Below are 17,165 nucleotides of genomic sequence, written 5' to 3' on the forward strand. Positions count from 1 at the left end.
GCCTTTGTGTACAACTCGGGACCACCTGTCCAGGGGCAGCACTACCCACAGTGGCCTGGGTCTCCCATATCAATCGTTAATCAAGAAAATGCCCGGCAGACATGCCCACAGGCCAGTCTGATGGAAGCACTCCCTCAACTGAGGTTTCCTCTTCCCAGGTGACGCCAGTGGGCCCCGTTGGTAAAAATTTAACCAGGAGACTCAGGTTATCAGGCCGAGTAACAAGTGCCTTTGCCCAGTGTGTTCTCTCTCCAGCCCAGGATTTTTCACCAGTGACTAAATGAACAGCTCAGGCAATTGTGCCTGGGTTGAGGTTTCTAACCTTGTCAACTTTGTTTGTCCAATTTAATTCTCTCTCCTCCAGCAACTGACTCTTGTTTTTTATGCGATGCTAGCCATTCAATCATTTTTTAAAAATAAATATCCCTTTGTTTTGAAAGATAATGTTTATTTTTATGTTTATGTGTGTAGATGTTTTGCCTATGTACCACATATGTGTAGTACCCATGGAGGCCAGAAGAGGGCATTGGATCCTGGGGGACCTGGAGTTACAGACAATTGTAAATGGCCATGTGGGTGCTGGGAATTGAACCCAGGTCCTTTGGAAGAGCAGCCAGTGCTCTTATCTTTTGAACCATCTCTCCAGGCCCCTACCATTCAGTCTGAACAGAAAAATTGAGTGGTATAGATGACAGTGTCTTCTGGTCCCAATCTCTTGTTAATTTTTATTTCTGTGAGCACAAAGCCATTTAACCGGACACCTTAATTCCTCTTCCTATCCAAAGAAAGAGAATGTAAGGGCACCAAGAGCAGGCAAGGGCTTTGGGGAGCTGAGAGGAGATGATCCTGGAGGGCATGAGGCTGCCAGAGACCAAGTGAGCTGGGTCTCCTCATCCTTCAACAACCAGTTTTTCTGTTTGACTTTTCAGTAGTTTTGGCCCTTAGAACACTAGATGCTACCACGTTTGAAGGCTTCCAGAAACATCCAGGCCCTTGCTAAGAGAGAGAGTCCCAAGGGTTGAGCGGGTGGGGCTGCCCGTGAATAATGGAGACTATAACAAGTCTAGAAGCTACTCTTGGAATTGGAGGCAATTGCTGGACCTCCTTTAAAGGCTCCAGCCCTAGCCAGGCAGTAGTGGCATATGACTTTAATCCCAGCACTTGGGAGGCAGAGGCAGGCGGATCTCTGAATTTGAGGTCAGCCTGGTCTATAGAGTGAGTTTCAGGACAGCCAAGGCTATGCAGAGAAACCCTGTCTTGAAAATCACCAAAAAGAAAAAAGAAAAAAAAAAAGTCTTCAACACTCTGTTCTTTGTTCTTTTTTGGTCACCCTAACCTTGTGTAGGTTAGTATGATCATGCATCTATATGAGCAGTTATCTTTCCCAAAATGCTAGGGGTGTGTTTGTGTGTGTGTGTGTGTGTGTGTGTGTGTGTGTGTGTGTGGTGTTATGCTGACATTGACACCCCAGTTTCTTAGAGCCAAAGAGCCTTAGATTTTAAGCATGCTGTATTCTAACCCAACCTGGTAGTCTCCTTCCTGAGCGTGGCAGACAGTTCTCAGGGCTGCTGACTTGGCCAACTAGTTTGCAGATGTGGTCAGAATTTCTTCAAGGGAGGTCAGGCCATCTGTGACCACTTCTGTAAAACCAGAGTCACAGAACCTTTCTTCTTTGAGAAAAAAAAATATATCTATATTAAGGGAACTTACTGTTTTCCCACAAAGCCAGCATCTCATAATGTTAAGAATAATGGTGATGCACCTGTTCCAGAACAGGAGCAGAAGGTTCTGGACTTTGAAAGACCCCCGTCTGAACTCCACACTGCTTGTTTGTGGCTTCTGGGTTCTGCCTGTCTTTTCTTCCCATAGGTGCTGTACCACGGTGCCGCTCTCTTTAAAAACCAAACAAGCAGCCATGCTCCCCGCTGCGTTCATCCGTTCATCCATCCGTGCCCCTTTGGCTCTCCTTTTGCAGTCTTGCCTGGGATACTCACTGCCGTCCCTCCTGCCCAATCCACATTCCCTCCAAGCTCGGCTTGAGTCTCACCTGGGCAGTTTAGTTCTCGAATCTTCCAAGATGTCTTTACACTTGGTCAGATCCTTTTCTTGTCCTCTCTTTCATGGGAGGCTTTATCTTCTCTCAGAGCTCTGATGCTCTTAGGTAACCTGCTTTAGGCCTTTTCCTGTGACCCTTGCACCTCTAACTCCCATGGGTCAAGTCCTTGCTGACGAGAATGCTGAGGAAATGGAGGAATCTGCACGGGGAACCTGGCTGGATAGTCAGGCTGGTGGAATTTCCACCCTTTCCCCAAATATACCCATAGATATCCACTAATTCTCATCTGCTCAGGGATCAGAGAGGCCCATGGTGTACAGTCTATCTGGGAGGTCAGTGTGGATACTTCCTGGCCATATTCCTGTTAGCCCAGAGATGGCAAAAAAAAAAAAAAAAAAATTAGGGGCGCTTTTGCTCCTGTGCCCCCGAGCACAGGAGCTGCTTGTTTGGTTTTTAAAGAGAGCGGCACCTTGCTACAGCACCGATGGGAAGAAAAGCGACTGCACTCATCAGCACTCATCACGTTCAGCTGTGGCTTTGCACCTTTATCTCCCTGTCTAGAACGGGCGCTCTCAAAGGCATGCGCATCTCCTTTACTTCTGGGGCTCCAGTTTCACACCCAGCGACTAGCACGTAGATGCAGCAGCTGTCTCAAGACACCATGCTTTGTTTCCTGTGGTTTCTGTTAGCTATGGTCAACTGGGGCCTGATGATATGAACTGTTTGCTTCTGGAACTTCCCATTTAAGGAATTTTAAACCGAGTTGCATGATGACATCTTGCACCTTCCTGCTTCTTCCCAGGCTGGGCATGTACCATTTTCCTTTGTCCAGTGTATCCACCTTATGCAAGTCATCCCCTCATTGCTCACTCGCTAGCTCTGCTGTCAGATTCTCTGTGTAGGTACCGAAGTGGTTTGGTACTGGAGGGGTGGGGGTCTTATTTTCTGTGGTGTTGAATTAGTGAATGTGTCCAGAGTCGTCAGAGCACAGAATGAAGAGGCAATTAGAAGATCAGGAGTAGATGGCTTTGGAGCAGGTGTGTGTGTGTGTGTGTGTGTGTGTGTGTGTGTGTGTGTGTGTATTTAGATGAATATGCACATGCACTGTGGACTGAACTCAGGGAATGGAGCATGTAAGCATCTGCTCTGTCACTAAACCACAGCTCCAGCTTTGGAGCCGATTTTTGAGACAATGGATTTGCTGAGTATTTAGGAGAGGAAGGGCATTCCTAAGTCACCACCAAGGCAGAGATGTAAGTGATGTGCAGGGTTAAAACAACAAACAAACAAGCAAACAACAACAACAACAAACCTCACCTGATGTGGACTGGCGTGAGAAGGGACAGGGCAAAGGAGAGATTCAGGAAAACTAATCCCCGCCTTGTACTCCACAAGCTGCCGTGTGTCCTGCAGATCGACTGATGTAGGCATTGATCTGAAACTTCTTCCTGGATATCATTCTCTTTTTGCCAAACCCCCAAATCTGGCTTCCCATTGCTGCTTGCAAAACCATCAAGTTGAAAACTTTAATACACTTAAGAATCTCCTAGAAGGCTCTTGTAAAACATGCAGATCCTGACTTCTTGAGATAGCATGAGGGCTAGGACTCTACTCTCCTAACTAGTTCCGAAGTGGCACCAAAGAGGCCAGCAGAGGACCCTACCTGGGGAAATGAGCCTCTCAGGTGAGAGCCTGTAGCCTGGACTGCGCGTTTTAAAGGAAAAGGGAAATTGCCTTCGTTTGGAGCATTTCTAATCTGACTTCTCCCAGCAGGGTAGGTAATTGAATGCTGTCCAATAAAATCTTCAGTGATAAATGGCACCTGGCAGAAATGCCAAAACCACAGGGCTTCACATCCAAAAAAGCCCGTCTTGATAGCTAGTGTCATCGGTCTGCAGAACACCTCTGAGTTTCTGCTTCCTGGCCTCCCGTGGCTCCGAGGAGAGGCTTATCCCCTTGCAACAGATGATTACTGGGGCCGCAGTGGGCTGTGAGAGGCTCTGACATAGCCCCTATCTCCTGGTCCCTGATCTGCCCGCTGCTGGTCCTTGATCCTGGAGGTCTGAGCTGGACCAAAACTCTTTAAAGTCTGAATAGTTAGTGACCCTTAGCCAAATTCAATTCTAGGGAGAAGCAGAATTTAGGATTATTTCTTGCCTCAGCTGACTATTAAATAGAAGCTTCCAGACTTAGCATGAAGTCAAGTGAAACAGCAAAGCACTTACTTGCCTTCAGTTTCTGGGCCTCACAAGGCACCATACTGGTGCATTAAGAAAAAAGGAGGAGGCCGGCTACATCAAACTAAAAATTTCCTGCAAGCCTGTCTAGGCTGAAAAGTGTCTGCCGCAGCCTGGTTGGTGTTGCAGACCGGGACTTGGCTGCATGGGCCTGAGCAGAGCAGGTGGCCTGACTGGTGCCAGTCTAGCCCTCTGGGTACCCGCCTGTGATCTGTGCACCATGGGAGGGGTCTCAGGGCCTTAGGGTGAAGGGTGTGGGCACTGGAGGAGACTCCCCTGAAATTCCTGCTCCTGCACTGTGGCTCTGTGCTGGGGCTGTGTTGGTGTGACAGAGGCACTGGGGACAGGGTCTGTGCACCAACTGGATGTCACTCCTCTGCCTTCTCACAGCCCTGCCTTGAAGCTCCGTTTGGCTTTGGGTCTTGTGCCCCTAGGAAAGCTTCAGAGACCTGGCTGGACTTCCCTCTCCCCTTCCATGTTTCCCACGACCCCCCTACTCTGGTTCCTCTCTAAATACATTCATTCCTCCAGTCCCATCCCCAATGGTCAGTCACCTCCGGGTTAGCGAATATCAAGTTTCAGCCAGGCACTGTGCAGAATGCTCAACTTGCTCCTTCATAGCTTGCTTCTTGACTGCATCAACTTCCGGGGGTCTCTGTGTTTCCTTACCCAACGATAAATCACGTGGAATACTGGGGTGTGTGTGTGTAGGGGGATTAGTGCCTTACAAAGAGCTGGGTTTGAATCCTGGCCCTGAACCATCACATGTAAATCGGACAATCAGATTGTGATCCCTGTCTGCGCATAGATAAAGGCAGGCACGCGACTGCTGTGTAAGAACCCTGCCATCGCTTGACTCGGCCCACCTCTTTGCTTAGGCCCACCTCTACCCCAAGCTCTTCTACTTGTGAAAAGCCTCTATGTTTCCCCTCCTTTGAAATAACAAGTTTCAAACATACACCAAAGCCAAAAGAACGTACCTCAGACATCACCAAACATCTGGGACCGTCAGTGACATTACCCGCTCTGGTGATGCCCAGACTATTTTCTCCTCTGTGTTTTTATGGAATATTTAAGAGTCTATTCCAGCACTATTTCATTTCACCTGTAGCTGCATCTCTAACAGGTGAGGCTGTTAAAATAAAACCACGATTTTTTTTTCTTTTGGCGCGGGGGTTCAAGACAGGGTTTTTCTGTTGTAGCCTTGACTGTCCTAGAACTCACTCTGTAGACCAGGCTGGCCTCAAACTCGGAGATCCACCTGCTTTGGCCTCCCGAGTGCTGGGATTATAGGAGTGTGCCACCACTGCCAGGCAAAACCACGATTTTCATGGCAGCTGACATCAGAATTATCTATTGATATAATCAATGCACAGTTTATATTTACTCCCCCCCTTGTCGTCTCAGAAAAGATCTCTTTCCATCGATTTGTTGGAGTCAGGGTCCCTCAAAGGTTCATGTTCTATTTCCTTGTCAAACAAACAAACAAACAAACAAACAAACAAACAAACAAACCTCTCAGGTGTTTGTGTGTCAGCCTTCTGTGACATGGTCTGCTTTCTGCTGAAATGCTAGAGTGACGAGGAAGCCATACTTCCTCAGAGCCTCCTGCCCAGCTCCTTGAACCCTGCTCAAATAATACAAAGCAACTCTTGGGGGTGTGTGTGTGTGTGTGTGTGTGTGTGTGTGTGTGTGTGTGTGCATCTATCTATCTATCCATCCATCCATCCATCCATCCATCCATCCAACCATCCAGAGAGAGAGAGAGAGAGAGAGAGAGAGAGAGAGAGAGAGAGAGAAACAGAGATAGAGACAGAGACAGAGAGACAGAGCCAGAGAGCCAGAGCCAGAAAGCATCTGAGCGCACAGGTGCCCAGCACGTGTGTTGAGGTCAGAGGACGACCTGCAGCTCTGTCCTTCCACCAGGCGCGTTCCGGGGGTCCACACTCAGGTCGTCCTGTTTGGCCGTGGCTGCATGCGCCTTCACCCCCTGAATCATCTCACTGGCCTCGTGGTGTGTTTAAATGGTAAGAAGGACTTCCTTACAGGCCTTTGGAATAAATAGATGGCTCCAACAGTCTCTTTCTTTTTACTCTCTTCCCTCCTCCTTTCTCTCCAAAGGGTCTTGCTTTGAAGCCTCGGATAGCTTCAAACTCAGGGCAATCCTGTCTCTACTTCCCGACCGCTAGGATTACAGGCATGTGCCTCCTCACCTACATTTCTCTAGGAAATTTCAAAATCTAAAAATTATTTCAAGTGCAGTAGAAAGGCAAGATTTGATTTAGTTCTGAGTTTAGAGGGTAAAAAACTCTGGCAACTTAATTTCTTCCAGAAATATCTTTTTTATGCCCTCCCACCTGCTTTTTGAAATCCACCAACCACAATATTTACTCCATTCCCCATTTTTCTCCCTTTCCCTTACACACCACCCCCCTCTCTTTTTAGCAGCCACATACAAGTCGGCCATATTAGAGAGATGGAAATAAAGCTTCCTTAATGTTGTACATGTCTTTGAAGTACATCCGTGCATTTTCTTTTAGCATCTAACCGTTCCTTCCTTCTGGTCCTTGGTCCCTCAATCACCCTCTCCCATAGCCCACCCGCCTAACATCACAGTCTCTGAAAATGCACAGGGATGCCTGGCTACCTCGCCCTGCCTTCAGTCTCACGGGGCTCAGTCTGTTTTTCACTTTGGGTAAGTTAGAACCACATCTGCATGCTCCTAAGGGTCAGAAGCACAGCTGCAGCTGAAGGAGGAGGGGGCGGGGGCAGGAGGGGAGGGAAGAGTGGGAGCGTCCCTCTGTGTCCTTGGGAAGGGGCGCGCTGGGGATCTGGGACTTAGCTGGGATGCAGGATGCTGGATGACTTGGTCACAAAAATGTTGACTAGGGGATGAGTGTTGCTTGGCGATGGGAATGATCAAAATAATCAAGAGGTGTTTTTTTTTTTTTCTCCCCTTTGGATTTCCCTGAAGTGGACCTATGTGGGGGGTGGGGCAGAGCTAGGCTGTTCTTCAGTCTCTTAGGGATTTTTCTTTTTCTTTTTATTATTATTATATTATTAGTATAGTTTTCATTTTTAGCTGCTTCTGACGAGAGCTCATAGGAACTGCTGGTTTATCTAAGCAGTCTCTTATGAGCCCTGTTCCCTGGAATCCAGTGGATCTAAAGGGTTAGGAGAGAGTGTTCTGAAGAGTTGGGGTGGGGGGGCAGAAAGTTGAGCCTGTCCCACCAGTTTGTTGGGATGTATGTGGGAGGAATTGGGGATGAGGCTTGAGGACAGGTTCTGGGTTGGTTGAGGAGAAATACCAGAGAAGCTGCTGCTGGAGCAGGCACCCCTGGTGTGGACCGAATGGAGAGGTCAGGTGTCCAGGATCCAGGAAAAAGGAGAAAAATATAAATGGCACCTATGGATGAACAAGGTGTGGTCCTTTAAAACCTGTCTCAAAACAGTCCGTCCCAGCCTTTCAGACCACCCTGTCATATGGTCCTAAAGTCAACTTCATATTTGAACACTCAGAGACTTCATGCCAGGCAGGCAGGTGGGCGAGGTTGTTTATAAGCCTGCTTCCCTCTGCACCCATCCCCCACCCCTCCATGAGATAAGGTCTCCCTATGTAGCCCTGGCTGGCCTCAAACTTTCGGTGATTCTCCTGCCTCTGTCTTCTCCTGGGTGCTGGGAGTCTAGACAAGTGCCACCATGCTGGGCTCTAAACCTGCTTTATAGACAGTTTTATTCTTGATCTTAAAACTCCCTCAGCAGTGCCTGAGGGTCAAGTCCAAGCTATAATATTCTCCACCACAAATCAGTCTCTCTCTATCTGGTAGCCTGTAAGATAAGGATCTAACATCTTCCTTCTTGTGAAACTGGACCTAAGTTTAAAGCTATCTTTACTTCTTTACTTCATAACCATGGGCAAGATGCTACCCACCCTGAGGATCACTTCTATGGGTGACTGGAGACTGTCTCTTGCTTGGTGAACTTGTGACTTGACACAGAGCAGGGCCAACAGTGGCAAATCTTTCTGAATTCTTCCTCAAGCCCTGGCATGGCCTATCTTGGTTAGACCTCACAGCAGTTATCTGAGGCAAACACTATGATTCTGTTCGTGTTCCAGGGCGGAACCAGAGGCACGGAGAAGTTAAGTAACTCATCCAGTCAGGTCATGTGACTGGCATAAGGGAGCTGAGATTTGAACTCCCACATGACCGACTTAGCACATTCTCTTTAACATTGAGTTCTACCACCCCCAAAGTCCAGGAAACGGTACTGCTCTATTAGCATTAATTGTAAGACTCTCAAGTGCAGGTTACAAAGAGATGGGTGAGTGGTTACACACACACACACACACACACACATGCCAGAGCTGGAGGCCAGAGTCTCCTCTCAGAAGTTAGCCACAGCCTCATGCCAGATGGAGGCTGCCTACGCCAGCCACATCTAAGTGAACAAGGCCAGGGGCCCTGGCAACAGGACCAGCCAACCCAGGCTTGAGGGAGATGGTGCCATGGATGAAGAGGTCTGTGTGTCAGGGCTGTAAGAGGGAAGAAGTGGATATTTCAACAGGCCTGTGAGAGTAGAGACCTTGATCTTGAAGCTGTGAGGAGGCATGCCTCTGCCATGGAACTTGGGTGGCTGTGCTAACATGAATCACCGGGATGGAGGGATGTCACAGATATTAGGAGGGGCATGTGGGGGTGACTGTAAAGGTGGCAAACAGTTCCCATGACAGACATTCCAGTGTTTCTCAAGACCATCAGTGCTTTAGCTGCTAGCCTGGTCATCAAAGTCTGGATTATATTGGAACACAGAGTGGAGTATGGTCCTCAATCAGTCTGACCACACATATTTGCAGCTAAAGGTGGGACCTAGATGTGGAGGAGAGTGCCTCTTCCCACCCCCCACCCCCCGGCAACAAAATTTAATTGAGCACTTACTACGTGCTACATGCCTTTCCGGATGCAGGGATACCAACATGAATAAGGAGTTCCCAGGGCCTCTTGAGAGACAAAGGTACATGAACCACAGCAACTACGCATTGTACGTACTGTAAGAATGTCAGGTATAGGGATAGTGCTAGAAGTCATCTTTTGCTAGTAGCTGTGTGCTGGACACTGTGCTGAGCTTTGTACACACTACATGTCATTTAATTGTCACGAGAGCCTCAGTCCTCCGAATTACAGACGAGGCCATTGCAGCATTGGAGGGTTCATGACCTTGCCTCAGATCATATCAAGATCTCTTGACCACTCGGCCCCCAAGTCACTGGAAGAAATAGGAACCTGGTTAGGGAAGAACCAGACACTGGGTAGATGTCACCCGAGCTGTACCTTATGAATAGGGTTTGAGGTTTCTGTGGAAGAACTCCAGGGAGGGAGATGAGCAAACTTCCCAACCTAAAGCAGAAATGTGAACGAGGGCCCTGTGCAGTGGAAGGACGAGGAACGTCAGTGTTGGAGTCCCTGGAGTCACATGGAGGGATGGAGCCGGCAGGAAATGCGGCTGTGGTGTGCAGCTGGGTCATCTGGGAGCTGCACCTGGGTGCCAGAACTTGGCCCTAAAAACAGCAGGGAGCCACTGGAGTCTTGGAGGTATGGAACATGAGTACAGCTGGGTGCTTGGGGAGGAGACCTGGGCAGGAGGATCTGTGTGTAAAGGCAGGAGAGGAGGTAGGGTGAGATGTCTCATTTGCCTGGGAGGCAGGGGCTGCCCCAGAGGACAATTCCTCCTCCTCTTCCTCCTTCCCCTCCTCCATCCTCCCCTCTGTTTCTTTCTTTCTTTCTTTTTTCCCCTCAAGAATAAAACAAATTTATAGACTACTTTAGGGCTAGAAGGAAGAGTAAAGGGAATTCACTTCCAGTCTTTAGGAGAGACAGTGTTTGGCAGGCAGATAAATAGCCCAGGTTTAGGGTCTCTGCAGGATGGGCCAGGGCTTGAAGAACCCAGCTGGGTCAGGTCCTGGGTTGTCACATCCTTATATTCCCTTTTCCCATCATCTCCTTTCTGTGAGTTGGAAATCACAAGACCTAGTAGACCTCAGACCTGGTCCCAAAGAAGACATTAGGAGATTCATGGATTCCCACTGTGGAGTTCCTTAACAGAACACTGTCTGCTGGGGGCCTGCCTGGAGCTGGGGACTGGAGCTGCCCGGTACTCGTTAGGACACCTTGGAATGACAATGACATCCCCACACAGCTTGACTCCTCCCCTCAGCCCTGCCTGGAATCAGGCTCCTGGCAGTGAACTTGGGCTAGCCGCTTCATTTCTTTGTGCTCCATTTCTTCATCTGAAAGCGACCGTCGGTAGATCATGCTTGCCGGGGGTGTGTGCTCAGTTGAGGCAGAGGAGATTGGCGCACCGCTGCCGGGCCGTTATGATGGCAGGCCTGTTGGTGAGCCTGGATCCATCCTTTCCAGAAGCACCGGGATCAACTGTCAGTTCTGACCTTGGCCAGTGCTTTCCTGAATTTAGTGAGAGCCTAAACTGACTGAGAGACTGAGGCCTCAGCCTGGAACCCCTGAGATTCTCATTAGGTCTCGGGCTGAATCTCAGACTAGCAGGTGAGAGCCATCTTCCTGGCTTCAGTTTGTCCCTGTTCTCGGAGCGTCTCTTAGTCCTCCTTCCTCACAATAAAAGGATGGCAGTTGGTCTACAGCCTGGGCTGATCCCCTAGCTCTGGCTTCCTTTAGTTTGCCCCCCCCCCCCCTTCTTCTTTGCTGGTGGGACTTGACAGTTGACCTCTACGGCCACTAGAGGGCACACGAATTCCATCCGGTGCCTCTTGCAGGGCACATGCAGGGGAAACCGCATTGCACCTTTCTCTGTCTCCTGGCACCAGCCTGAAAACACCTCTGACTCCCGACGATTCTGCCGCCCGACATAGTGGCATGCCGGATCTTTCTAGATGAGATGATGAAGATGCCAATCAGACATTCAAATTCAACTGCTGGGGTGGGACAGGTTGGAGAGGGCGGTCTTTACAGAGCCAGTTGGTTTCAAAGCATTTGGGGGGCAGGGGTGGGACTTGGAAGGTGGGAGCCCTTTCAAGGGAGGGGCCGGAGAGGTTGGGATGACCAGCATAGGAGGTAAACTCAGGACAAACCTCCATCAGTTCTTTCCTTCAGAGTTCTCAGTCTCTACAGCATGGGGGTGGTGTTAATATTTTCTGCACACCTCCTCCTTGCCTGGCACTGGTCCAGGTACTTTTAGATTCGATATGAAAGTGCAAGAGCCAGGAGCTAGGCGCTGTCCCTCTTGGGAGGGGCCCCATCAGCTCCCCCAGTTGATAGTCCCCTTGTGAGCATTTCAATGCTCATCTAGTGTCATTGGCCCTGCAGGTGAGGTCCATATGTCTGCCCCCATCCAGGCTTTGGAGGGACCTTCCCGGCCAGCAGTCCAGAGAACTTCCTGTCCTTAAGTTCTGAGCTTTGTGGGGCCTTTGCAGGGATGTACTGAGCAGAAGGATGCTCTGGGTAGGCTTAGCTTCGTGGCTTGCAGGCTGCCTTACTTCTGTTTCTGGGGGCGGGGCCAGCAGATTTGTGGGACCGAACAGTTGGAGAACCAGGATCCTTGCAGCCTGGCTCCTTAGCTACATTTGGGGGAAGTCCAAGGGTGTCAGTCTCCAAGGTACCCTCAGGTCTAGAGATCCCCCACCTCTGCTCTTAAGCCCTTTCTGTTCCAAAGCGGAACTTAAGGAGAATGAGGTTAATAACAGCTGCCATTTGCTGAACGCCTAGTGCTTATTTTAGTCATGGTAACCACCCAGTGACGGTGCCATGAACTAGGTTTTCTGGAGGAGGAAGTTGAAGTATGGGGAGGTGAGGGAGTCTGCCTACGGTTCTTACAGTTGACTGAGGCTAGAACTGGGGTGGAATCCAAGTGGAATCAAGGTGTGTGTGTGTGGGGGGGCATGTATCTGCCCACATCTATAGCTGTAATTTTCACTCAGCTGGCATCTCAGCTGACCACACCCCACCCTTAAACTCCCCGGAATCATCCCAACTCCTATGTTCTGGCCCCTTGGCCTGGTCCTTGCCCAACTCTGACCTCAGGTCTTATCATACCCTGTCTTGTTTTTTTTTCTCAGATGTGTGAAGGTCCATCCCAGCCATGAGAATGTGGCCTTTGATATTCCTAAATGGCTCATTCCTTCTCTTGAGTTAGATGCTTCCTGAATGTCATTCTCTCGGAGCCTTGTTCCCTGACCACCCTGAATAAAACAACTCCCCTCGGCCACACTTCAGTCCTTACAGTCCATGTCATGCAGTGCTCCAGACAACTACAGTCTTATTTTTGTGGTTGTTGCTATATGCCGCCTCACCAGAATACAAGCCCCACAGTGCAGTGACTCTGCCTCAGACCAGCAACTCCCAGGACCTAAGACTAAGCACCGGGCACACAGTAGATAATTTACATGTATTTAGTAGCTGAGTGAGTGAGGGCTGAGGATGTGGTTCAGTTGGTAAAGTGTCTGCCTACTCTGTATAAAGTTTCGTATTTGATCTCCAGCAGTAAATAAACTGGGTGGGGTGGTGCGCCCCTGTAATCCAAGCACTCAGAAACTGGAGGTAGGTGAGTCAGAAGTTCAAGGTCATCCTTAGCTACATAGCTAATTCCAGGATAGCCTGGGCTGTGAGAAGAGGCCTGCCTGCCAGCCATACACACTACCAAACCTTGCAAAAAAACAAAAACAAAAACAAAAAAAAAAACAAAAAAAAAAAAACCAAAAAAAAGCAAAAAACCAACAAAACAACATCAAACCCAGAACAAACAAAAAACCAAAACAAACCAAAAAAAATCACAAAATAAAAAATGAAAATGAATAAGTGACTGATGGTGAATGTCACTCTGGGGTTTTGATCTGAGCAATCACTCTACCTCTGAGTTATGACCCCTGCCCTGTTAATACTAAATTAATTTTTTAGAATGCAGTTCTAACAGTCTTAGCAAAGGATCTTGGAATTAAGGTCAGGGCGAATCTGAGGCAGCCTGAGTCCATCTGAGAAGGTACTTTTTTTTCATACCTTGAAGGTGCATGTCTCTGTAACTGCTGGACCCTGGGCAGCTTGCCTGTCTTCCTTAAGCTCTGCTCTGCCTAGGGTCCCCTAGAGGCACTTTCCTGGATTGCAGCACCCAGGCCCTGCCCCGAGTCTGGTGCCTCCTGCAGGACTTCAGAGACATTTCTGTGTCCACACTACCGCCTGACAACTTGAAGCAGCTTTTTGTCATGGTGTTTCCAGGCCCACATTTCCCAAAGGGGAGGTCTCCACCTAGGCCAATCGACACTGCCTTAGAATGACACCTCTTCCCTCCTGTCTGCCCTCTATCTTGTCTGTGAGAGCCTAGGGATGATCAGAGGACTGTGCTAGGCTAGGCAAGAGGGAGGCTTTCCCAGACCCCACCATGCTTTAGCTGCCTGCCTCATGGGAACAAGGATGCTTCCCCTGGCAGGGCTTTGGAGCAGCAAAGATGATCAGAAGTATCTGGAGAACAAGGAGAAACTGAGGCAAGCCCAGTGAAGCCTCTTGCTTAGCAGGGAAATGGTATTAGGATAGGTGGAGGCAAGTAGGGGGTCTGCCCACAATGGCCTTAGAAAAGGTTGAGGCCACGTGGCTGTCCGTGGCCTGGTAGACCATTGGATGGCTCTCTTCCGTGCCTGTTCTCCTGAGGACCACATCTGGTGTCCCTTATGTGCTTTGCCCTCCTAACAGCAGCTGCCAGCCCTGCCTGCTGCCCCCTAACTCCGCTCTGCCTCCCTCCATCTACTCACCACTGGCTATAGAAGGGTTGTAACCCTGCACCCCCTGCCCCCTGTCACTCAGCATCCTCATCAGAGTGTGGTTTTGTCTGCAGTACCCCCAGGGCGGAGCATGGAAGTCACAGTCCCCACCACTCTCAGTGTCCTCAATGGGTCTGACACCCGCCTGCCCTGTACCTTCAACTCCTGCTACACCGTGAACCACAAGCAGTTCTCTCTAAACTGGACTTACCAGGAATGTAGCAATTGCTCGGAGGAGATGGTAAGTCCCAGTGGAGGAGGAGGTGGAGGGAAGCAAGAGCCCCAAAGTATGAAGCCCACCATTCCCATCCCTACATCTGCATTGGACCAGGACCCCCAGAGGGTTCTGGGTGGGCTGCCTGACACAGAGGGCGTGATGTCACCACAACTGGATGGCCCTTTCAAGGCTAACCCCCTTCTTCCCAAGTAAAAAAAAGATGAATGGGGAGCGATGATGGGGATGAATGTGAGGGTCTGCACACAATGTCCCCATGATCCTCACAGCCCCTTGCTCACCCAGCTGCCCACGCTATTCTCCCAACCCAGTTCCTCCAGTTCCGAATGAAGATCATTAACCTGAAGCTGGAGCGGTTTGGAGACCGTGTGGAGTTCTCGGGGAACCCAAGTAAGTATGATGTGTCAGTGACACTAAAAAATGTGCAGCTGGAAGATGAAGGCATCTACAACTGCTACATCACCAACCCACCAGACCGCCACCGTGGCCACGGCAAGATCTACCTGCAGGTCCTTCTGGAAGGTAAGGGTGACTGGGATGCTGAAAGACACGGGCCCTTTTGCTCAGCTTAGCTCAAGGCCCTTCAGGAGGCTGGGACCCCATCTCATCTTCAAGTGCTTGTGCTGGTGGAAGGCATCCATGCCTTCCCTCTGGTCCTTGAGGGAACAAGTCAATCATGCTCATAACCCTCAGTAATAACCGCAGCTTTCAGAGGCTTTACCTCATTTCATCCACAGAACCCACTGAGAGAGGAGCTGTTATGCCCATTGTATGGATGAGGAAACTTGGGTTCAAGCATACATTTCTTAAGATCATGCAATTCCTAACGCCTACAATCAAATTTGGGTCTGATCTCCAAGTCCATGGTCTTAAATACTCCATTCTGGGGGTGGAGGGGCTTATTGAGGAGGCTTGGGGGCAGGGATACTTAGAGGTCAGTGGTCTAGGTTGCTCTGACTTTGACTGATGCCCTGTCGGTGACGATGAGTCAAGTCAGATCCCTTCATATTTTGGGGAGCAGGGGAGACAGGAGATTTCCTTCCCAGCTGCATGATTCTTTTTTCTTTTCCTCAGTGCCCCCAGAGCGGGACTCCACGGTGGCAGTCATCGTGGGTGCCTCGGTGGGGGGCTTCCTGGCTGTGGTCATCTTGGTGCTGATGGTGGTCAAGTGTGTGCGGAGGAAAAAAGAGCAGAAGCTGAACACGGATGACTTGAAGACGGAGGAGGAGGGCAAGACGGACGGCGAGGGCAACGTAGATGACAGTGCCAAGTAACCGGCAGCCCGCCCTGGAGCCCCTCCCCATGTCCTGTCTCCTCTCACTCTCTTCCCTGTACAGTGTGACCCTGCCTGCTCTCTCTCGGTGTGCTTCTCTCTAATAGGACCCCAGGACTGACCTGGGGCCTCACTTCCCATCCCCTACCACCACCACCCCCATACCAAAGGTGACCTCCCTCTCTTCCATCTGAAAACTGCCTTGGTATCTGAGATATGCCAGCCCTGGGGAGAGCAGAGCGGGGCTCTAGCCTGTCAGTCTTTGAGGAAGAAAGACCCTGTGTGTGGTCCCAACGACAGGATGGGGGAGGGAGGGCGGTGGGAGAAGAGATTGGCTGCCCATCTTGTCTAGGGTTTGGTCTGGTGGTGGTTTAAACTGTGGGGGTAGCAGTATGTGTATGTGTGTGTGGGTGTGGGGGGTGTCCTGTGCTGACCAGAGGCACCATGGGAAGGGACTCACGGTGACTTTGCTGTGTCCCTCTGGCTACTCCCAGCACAGAGCAGCCATCAGGCTGGGGATGAAGGTAGGGTCCTACCATTGGTGGGGACATTTTTTTTAAAGGAATGACTGTGCATTTTGAGAACACTCAAGGAAAGCTGGAGGGGGAGACACTCCTGGACACAAGCCTTGGCCCAGAGAACTCTGTTCTGGCCTCATTTCTATCACTGCTCCCAGGGAGGCTCTGGTTCGCCCTTGACTACTGCTCTCTTGGGGATGCAGGCAGGAGTAGGGCTGAAAAGCAGCATCAGGCAGGATCATACCCCACCCTAGGAACCCCCCAGCAGAAGACCTGTGTGAGAGTCTGCTAGGGGACCGAGGGGTGCTGGCTTCATTGCAAGCACGTTTAGCTGCCTTCTCCAAAAAGATGATCACCTTGGTTTCAGCAAGTAGCAGCCAAGGCTCAGAATTCTGTGTGTGTGTGTGTGTGTGACTGGAAACACGATTAGCTGCCTTCTCCAACAAGATGATCACTTTGGTCTCAGCAAGTAGCAGCCAAGGCTCAGAACTCTCTCTCTCTCTCTCTCTCTCTCTCTCTCTCTCTCTCTCTCTCTCTCTCTCTCTCTCTCTCTCTGTGTGTGTGTGTGTGTGTGTGTGTGTGTGTGTATAGAGGGCAACTTCCTGCAGGGTTTCTTTCAGTTGGGGATTTCTAGTTGCCCTTGGCAGGGTTTCCTTCTGGCTGCTGGCACGAAGGAAGAGAAGGCTGGAGGGAAAATGAGAGGACACGGGTAGAGCCTGAGTCCTGCCCCAGAACTCCCCTCGTAGGGGACCAAGTCGCTCTCGGGAAGCCAACTTTCACTGCCATTTCCTATCATTCTAAGACACTTGTTCAAGTCTAGAGCCGGGGAGAAAGGCGGGGTAGAAACTGCTAATCAAAGAGCATGGTGTTGGGAGATGCTCAGAGAACTAGCCCAGAGCCCCCTGCAGATGGGGAGACTGGAGTGACCGACAGGAGCTGAAGGTCTCGCCCAGTTCTGGCTCCTTGGTCCCCAGTTAGAATAAATAGAGCTTCCTGGTGGGAGACCCTTAAGTCTAGAAGGTATTTGTATGTGGTGGTGGTGGGGTTCACCTAGCCCTGCTCCCCTCC

General features: G+C 50.1%; 1 protein-coding gene across 1 annotated transcript; it reads left to right on the plus strand.

Moving 5' to 3' along the window:
- The first annotated feature begins 6,754 nt into the window (after window positions 1-6,754).
- On the plus strand, window positions 6,755-16,485 carry Scn2b (sodium voltage-gated channel beta subunit 2). Its single transcript, XM_059266879.1, has 4 exons — window positions 6,755-6,988; window positions 14,146-14,312; window positions 14,618-14,828; window positions 15,381-16,485. The coding sequence occupies exons 1-4, from the start codon at window positions 6,919-6,921 to the stop codon at window positions 15,578-15,580; spliced, it is 648 nt and encodes a 215-aa protein (XP_059122862.1). The 5' UTR covers window positions 6,755-6,918; the 3' UTR covers window positions 15,581-16,485.
- Window positions 16,486-17,165: the final 680 nt, after the last annotated feature.

Source organism: Peromyscus eremicus, chromosome 7 (assembly GCF_949786415.1).
Source record: "Peromyscus eremicus chromosome 7, PerEre_H2_v1, whole genome shotgun sequence".
Classification (NCBI taxonomy): domain Eukaryota; kingdom Metazoa; phylum Chordata; class Mammalia; order Rodentia; family Cricetidae; genus Peromyscus; species Peromyscus eremicus.